This window comes from Rhinopithecus bieti, unplaced genomic scaffold, assembly GCF_001698545.2.
Source record: "Rhinopithecus bieti isolate Rb0 unplaced genomic scaffold, ASM169854v2 scaffold_2574, whole genome shotgun sequence".
NCBI lineage: Eukaryota > Metazoa > Chordata > Mammalia > Primates > Cercopithecidae > Rhinopithecus > Rhinopithecus bieti.
This window is the reverse complement of record NW_016804493.1, coordinates 207,809-216,109: the sequence shown is the minus strand read 5'-3', so window position 1 is coordinate 216,109 and position 8,301 is coordinate 207,809. Positions and strand designations below refer to the sequence as shown.

The 8,301-nt window shown below is 38.7% G+C and overlaps 1 protein-coding gene across 1 annotated transcript in view; it reads right to left on the bottom strand.

The window, feature by feature from the left end:
- Window positions 1–8,301, bottom strand: part of UVRAG (UV radiation resistance associated) — a 191,066-nt gene that overhangs the window by 28,092 nt on the left and 154,673 nt on the right. Inside the window, exon 8 of the mRNA XM_017868629.1 lies at window positions 4,256–4,347. Coding sequence (XP_017724118.1) covers window positions 4,256–4,347 — 92 coding nt within the window. The remainder of the gene's footprint in view (window positions 1–4,255; window positions 4,348–8,301) is intronic.

Genomic DNA, 8,301 nt, shown 5'->3' with positions numbered 1-8,301 from the left:
ACCCATGCCTATGTCCTGAATGGTACTACCTAGATTTTCTTCTAGGGTTTTTATGGTATTAGGTCTAACATTTAAGTCTCTAATCCATCTTGAATTAATCTTCGTATAAGGGGTAAGGAAAGGATCCAGTTTCAGCTTTCTACTTATGGCTAGCCAATTTTCCCAGCACCATTTATTAAATAGGGAGTCCTTTCCCCATTTCTTGTTTCTCTCAGGTTTGTCAAAGATCATGAGGCGATGAGGTGAGGATGGTGGTAGGAAAGAAGGAAGAGACAGAGCACATTCTACACAGAGGAACAGTGAGCGCGACCACTCAGACAGGAAAGAGCTTATTCACATCACTACACAGAGGCCACTACAGCGACAGGACGTGAGAGTGGAAAGGGAGTAGTATCAGATGAGGCACAGGCCAAGCAGACTGTGGAAAAAAACTTGGATTTTACTCTTGCCACTGAAGCTGAGAGTGATTAAGATCTAGTTAACATTTAAAAAGATCACTCTGGCTACTATGGAGAGTGGACCGAGGCAGGACAAGAGGGAAATCAGGGAGACAAATTGCACTGGTGCAGCTGTTTGGGGAAGAAAAGGTGGTGGCTTGGACTGGAGTGGCAATAGCAGAGATGGGAAGTGAACAGATTGATACGTATTTTGCAGTTAGTGATGACAGGGCTTGCTGATGAATAAGATTAGCTCCGATGTGAGTGAAGAAAAGAAGGGGATCAAGGATGATTCCCCGGTTTGAGCAACTGGGTAGACAGGGTCCCATTAGCTGAAAGGAATTGTGCTGGTGGAAGGAGGGTGTTAGCTGTGTTGAGGCTGAGATACTTGTAATACTCCCAGGGGCAGAGTCAAGTAGGCCCCTGGCTATCCAGAGTGTACAGGAGAGGCTTACGCTGAAAACAAAACTTTGGGAGTCATAAGCATATATGGCTTTCAAAGCGATGGGAATGGGTGAGAACACTTAAGAAGGGGGTAGAGAGGAGGCAGAGGAGGACAGAAAAAAAGAGGAGTAGAGAGAGAAAAAGGGAAGAGGGCCTAAGATGGGGCCATGGAAAAACTAGAAGCAGGAAAGCCAGGAGAGGGCAGCCCTGTGGAAGACAACAAGGAAAAGTGTTTCAGGAAGGCAGGAATGGCCAGCAAGGCCAGGTGACATTGAACAGGGTAAGGATGAAAAGTGACCTTTGGGTTTGGGCCCATGTTTAGAATTCAGTAGGCACCAAAAAATCAGACTGGAGCAAGTAAACAAGGAATTGCAAAAATAGAACAGAAACAGACCTGTAAGCATTGTAGAAATTAAATCAGTAGTTAAAAATCTACACTCTCCCCAGCAACAAACAAAAACACTAGTTTTTTTCTAGGTTCTACCATACCTTTAAGACAGAGATATTTCCTCCTATCTGTTCTAGAGAATAGGAAAGAAGGAAAAGATCCTCAGTTTACTTTATGAAGCTCTTATAACCTCATCATGTTTGGTCAATTCGAACCAAAATAAGACAAGGATTTTATGTGAAAGAAAAACTGAAGGCCAGTCTCATTTCAGTTTGCAGATGGAGACATTCTAAAATAATAGCCAAGGAACCCAATAATGTAGGAAAAAATAACACATCATGACCAGGAGGCAAAGATGGTTTAACATTAGAAAAATGTAGTGTTACCTCAATAGATTCAGAATAAACATGGTAAAATTCAAAATACACACATTCATGATTGAAAAACAACTCTTAGTAAGCTAAGAATAGAAAATTATTCCTTTTGCTAATGCAGGATATCTACCCAAATCTACAATAAATATAATACTTAATGGTGAAAAATTAGAAGCATTCTCTTTGAAGTCAGAAGACAAGGATATCCACTATCACTGCTCCTTTTCTGTAATAAAACATAGTAAGACAAGAAAAATAATGAAGTTATAAAAATAGAAACAATACCATTATTCACTGAAAATATGATTGTATACACAAAGAATTCAAGAGAACTGAAACAAACTATTGTAACTGTTAGCAAGGTTGCCAGAACACACTCTCAAAATACTAAAAATCAGTGCTATTCCTGTATACCAGCCACAAAATGTTAACTATTATAATAAAAAAATTTACAACAGCAACCAAAACTGTAAGCTAATATGACTAAGTACATCTAATAAAAGATGCATAGACCCTTATGTAGAAAATTATAAACTTCACGGAGGTATGTTTAAAAAAAGCAAGCGATATAACATGTTCATAGTTAGGAAGACCCAATGTCATAAAGCTGTGAAATCACTCAAAGACTCAAGTCAAGAAAAGCAAAGAGTTTTGAAGAAGAGCCTTACGTAGAAGCTTTTCTCTAACAGATATCAAGAAAGCTGGAGGTATTTTCCTTTTCCCTTCCTATGAAGAAACATGGCTTAGGAGTTAACACTTTTGGCTCTCTCCATCCTCTCACTCTCTCAGAGGAGGGGGGGACTTTTCTGATTGGTGAATTTAGAGGGCAAAATAGCAACTGGGTATTCTTGGCTCAGCCCTATCTGGGCTCCTGCAGAGAAGTCACCTGATCACTGCCTGCCAATTAGTTAAGGGTCTGTCTCTGTAGGGAAAGCCTGTGGCTCTCCAGTTTACATTGTGATTATGAGGATAAGTTTAATTTTGAGTGATATCTTTGCAAGCCCATTTTATTACAGATCGAAAGCCCCATTTTCCAAGCAGCTTTATCAGCAGTATAATGGACATTTTGATTTTTATTTCATTCTCAAATCTCAACAAGACTTTTAGAAATTACATCTTACAATAATTAAAAATGTGATACTAATCGATGGCTAGCCAAATAAAGCAACAGAACAGACTAGGGAGCCTGGAAATGGATCTCTATGGATAAGTGAACTTGGTTTACAAAAGAGATGCCATTATCATCAGTGGAGAAAAGATAGACACTTCAGTAAATGGTACAGGGACAACCTGTTATCTGCACTGAGCAAGATTCATTGAGTGTAATTAATTAGTGTTGTAGGTTGCCAATTTTCTCATTATTTTAGGTTATTTACCATTGTGTTAGAAAACCTCTTCATGAATTCTATGCCTTGTTTCCAACTGGACCACAAATCTCTTGGGGACAGGGCTTAAGCCTTCTCGTCTCTCTCCAGAGCGCCTATCACAGAACTTTACACAGAGACAAGCTACATAAATGCCTGCTAGCTCACTTTCATTATTCTTACTAATTTACATTAAAACTTAATTCCTCTCTCATATTCCTGAAGGCATCCGGGTCCATATCAACACCAAGTTTTAATAATTATTTTAATGTTTTGAGTGGAATTCTTTAAATAGTTGTGTATTTGCTTAACAACAGTTGTATATTTGAGTCCTATCTAAGACCAGACATCTGAAACTTGCTGTTTTGAAAATCAAAGTAAAGACCAACCATAGTTTTTTTTACTTTTCTGAAGGCACATCAGCAGAGGAAATCAAATTTCAGAGAGGTAGAATTTCAAATCCACACAGCAGATGATGAGAAAAATACCTGGAATCAGAAGCTAGTGCTGCCCCCAGCAGGCTAACTCTACAGGCCTGCTTTCCAGTCATGTGATTTTGTAAGTTGCTGCCCACTACCCAAGGATTCAAACGTCAAGAATTACTGAACGGATACAGCCAACAGCTTTCCATTTAGGTCAAGTGAATGAATCTAATATCTTCTTTGTATCAGACTTCCCCTCTCCCCTTCTCTTTTTAAAAGGTCCAGGTCTATCCTGATGGAGCAGTTTCAGCAGCAGCTTGCCCTCACGGTTCAACAGGTACTGACAAATACAAGAAACATTTCAGAATGTACCTGCTGGTCTCAAACTAAGTCCTGACCCCCTGACCTATTCCTTATCTGCTTTCTTCCTTTAATGCTCACAGTCATGGATCTTGATGCTCATTCCATAATCAGGCCCTTCACCTGTTCTTTGGAAAGGTCCAAGGGGCTCTGGGTCTCCCTTACCATGAATCATACTGGCTTTCAGTTTGTCTCAGCAGTGCCCTCAAGGGCTCCTTGCTCAGCCACCTTCCCAAAGTTCAAGCAATATCCTCTTGGCTCCTCCTCCCTCCAAGAGGGCTACATCCTCCTTAGCCAGACAGGAGCTTAGATCTCCCCAAGTGTGATGGTGCCTTTCATTTTCCTCCGATATCTCATTACAGAAGAAAACTCAGAAGCAGGTATGGAGCAATGTGGAAGTCAGAAAAGATTTTCAGGATCATTATCCACATTACAGTTTCTGGTTATCAGAGATAAAGGTACTCACCACCTGACCATTAGTCCATGCTCCATGAAGTTTTTCAGGTTGGGAAGGGTTTGCCGCAAGTCTGGAGTCCCCAGTCCATGTTGGTATCTTAGCTGTGAAGGTGAAAAAACAGAATTAAAGATATTTTGGCAGATTATAAGCTTCGGAAAAATGAACCATTAAACAAGTTATTTTTTTTTGAACTCTAAAAGAGGAAATGTAAATGTATGATACTATTATCAGCCTCACAGTACTGTCCACTTACTGGGTATTTGACATATAGATAAGCATGTGTATGAATATGCACAACCACTTAAATTACGATGGTATTTAAGGTAGCCTCTTCATCTACTTACTGTTCTCTTGCCCCCTAAACTTAGAGAAGACTAAGAGTGACCAACTGTGGAATCAGGATATTTCAAAGACCCCTGTATCTAGCCTTCTTTTCTACCCCCAGACCCTGGTAGGGTTTGCTAACACCAATTTCAGGGACATATACCAGAAAACCAGTGCTTCTTTTTAGATATTGCCAGCTTCCCTTCAGCCCCTCTCTTTTGTATAAACAAGGGTAAAGACCATCTTGTATTCATCTCTGACTCCAATAGTGCCTGGCATAGTGCTGGTACTTAGTCAATGCTTATTAAACAAATAAATTGCAACTCACTTTTGACAGAGGCTGTGCTCTGTGTTTCTCTTGAGTCTCTAACGTTCCTCTTTGTCCAGACCAGAGCACACAGCTGGAGAGGTGGTATAGGGAAACTGCTGGCTTATGGGCGAGACCTGCCCTTTGTTTGATTTATTTCTGCTAGAGGCCAATTTTCTAAAATTAAGTGTCTTTCTGAGTGCTTTGGATAACTTGCTAATGGTTTTCATCTGTCTGCTCTTCACTTCCTTAAACTGTGTCTCCGAATATCACCATTTGTTCCCTAACTGACCATAACGGAGAGCCGAGGTAAGTGGATGTGCATATTCACACACATGCTCATCCACATATCAAACACACAGTAAGTGGACAACACAGCTCTGCAAAATGTGTTTTTCAAATGACATATTACACATGAAGAAAGTTTATAGACTTTATAAAATGTATGTCAGTGTACAAATGTGAAGAGGCATCAGTCTTAAAGTTTAACTCTTTTAGCACTTAAATTTAAGAGTGGCTAAGTCAAACTTTTAAATATATCCCTCTTTTAAAAAAGAAAACCACAAATCATGTGAATAGAAAGCAGGCCTTCAGAGTTAGACAACAGGGGCATAAAAAAACACCTACTAAAACAGTCAGTTTTCTTTTGTTTGACTCTAGTATTCAACTGATTTTCTCTGCTTGACTGATACTGAGAGAGAAAGAGTTCACTCTCACTGATTACGGGCTTTTAAGAAAACCTCTAAACCTAACAGGGTCTCCTGAATGGTCTGAATGAATACACATACAAAGTAAGGAGGTAGAAACATACTACATTAAAACTAAAAGGTATCTTGAATATTATTTCAGCCAATCCTTTTCTTTTGCAGATGGGAAAACTGAACCCCAGAAAGGAGAATTATATTATTCAGGGCCACATGGTTCAATGGCAAAGATGTTACCGGCCAGGGCCTGTTTTTCACAAACCATGCTACTCTCTACCATCTATCCCAAAGTCTGAGAAGAAAACTGGTAACAATACTTGAGAAAGCAGAAGGAAAACAGTTTTTTCCTTTTTCAAACTCAGCTTGGTGACCTAAATCACCTCCTGAGATTTGCTGACCTTGAATTATAAGATCTACCCCCATATTAAATGACATCATTTCTTATATTAATATAAATGCATTTTTCCATACATTGATAAAAGCAAAATGGCTGATATCCCAACATGACATTCCTGAATTCATTGTTTCAATAAGAAGTGAAATTGTTTACACATGGCATGGAAATTTTACCTGTGATTCATAGTGAAAAATATTAAACATCAAGGGAAAAAGAAAACCATACTGAAATAACACTAAGCTATGTGTCTCCCAGTGAGTACACAGACAATTGCCTGCCCCAGGTTCCACAGTGGAAGATGGGTGTGCAACTGTTTTCAGAGAACACAGTGAAAATTTCTCTCCAAGTCTGATTTTAACCAAAAAAAGAAAAATGTGGGAATTTCAAGCCTCCGTCTGGGTCTTAACTCTCCATTTGCTGCATAGCACTACTTTTTTAAAAATCATAAAATCTTTGAATTTTATAATTAAAAGAGACCCTGGAGATCATCTTTCCAAACTTCTTCCTCTTATAAATGAAGAACTAAGGCCCAGGAAGACAAGAGCATCCTGCCCAAAGTTACAGGGATGATAAGGGACAAAGCCAAGGCTAGAACCTCTTAATAACAGCTCCAAAATCTACTGTATTACCCTTTTAATTTTCCATCTAGAGAACTCAAAAATAAATGCATACATAACACATACATTATTATTAATAAAGTATAAGTATGGTTTAAGAAGTCTAAACCACTGTAAGATTTATAATGAAAAAAAAAAAAAGTTCTCTGCTCTACTATCTACCCCAAACTCTGAGAACACCTTTTAGCTGTTTTTTCACCTTCATATTTCTAAACAATATGCTTATATTAAGATTTTTTATTCTTCCTTCTTCTCCAGTTAAGAGACATTATCTACTACGCTCCCACCATGAAAGATGAGAATTTAGCACTCTAACACCACTTTGCTCTCACACAAACATTTTATCCCCTTTCCCGTACATTATCTACTGGCTTTTTCTGAAAGAGTATGAGAACTTGACTCTACTCTCCCACACATAGTTCCCTTCCTCATCTTCTCAATACATTCAATATCACATTTTAAATTAAATCAACATTTAGTGTTTACCTCATTATACCTACATAAATACTGTTCGCTGCTGAGCCATGTAATGTATTATTCCTTTCTTGCACTTGTTTGTTTCACTGGAAGTGATAACTGCCATTTTTTCTACCAGTTGAGTTTTTCTATGTACTTGTCACTAGAAACTCCCCAAACTCTGACAAAAATCTTAAAAACTGGTCAGGTGTGGTGGCTCACACCTGTAATCCCAGCACTTTGGGAAGCCGAGGTGGGTGGCATTTCAGACCAGTCTGGGCAACATGGTGAAACACTCTCTCTACCAAAAATACAAAAAATTATCCGGGCATGGTGGTGCATCCCTGGGGTCCCAGCTACTCAGGAGGCTGAGGTGGGAGGATCACTTGAGCCTGGGAGGTTGAGGCTGCAGTGAGCTGAGATTGTGCCACTGCACTCTAGCCTGGGTGATAAGAGTGAGATCCTGTCTCAAAAAAATAAAAAAATAAAATAAAATAAAACCTTAAAATTCTTCTCAATCATAACTAAGCACACCATAAAATTGATCAAGTCCATTTTGTTCTTAGAGATGTATTTCCTGAAGCCTCCTCTCTCGGCTTCAGCCTGAATTGGCTGCTAGCTAGGCCTGCTGCATTATCTTCCTACAAGCTTCTTTAGTCATCATGCCGGAAATTTTGTTTACTTTTCTCCTGTGCTGAAGCTGTTATTTCCTAGATTGTCTTTTTTCTTGATCTACTGCCTCATCTTGGTGGAGTGTATCCTATAATTTCTTTCTGGGAAAGGATAGCATGGGAGGTTAACTTTTATGACACCCTGAATATTTCAAAATATAACTATTCCATTCTCACACTTGAATGACAGTTTGCCTAGGTATAGATTTCAAGGCTGCAAATACTTTTTCTTAGGTAGTTCCAAAGTATTTCTTTACTGCCATTTAGAAACCTGTTAAAATTCTGGTTCCTGGATCTTTTGAATGTAAGCCGGTTCTTCTCTCTGGAAGCTTTAGGACTTTCTTCTTTAACCTTAGTATTCTAACATTTTATAGTGATAAGCCTTCATTTAGATCTTTCATTCATCATTTTCAGTCTGTTTTCATTCCCTGGGCCGAGCACTTAGTACAGCCTTTCAATATGAATACTTTCATTGCCTAATTCTGAACATTTTCTTCTATTATTATTATTTTGTCTCCTCCTCCTTCTTCATTTTACCCTCTGGATTTTTTTTTTCACTTTATTTTAGACTTTTTTTTT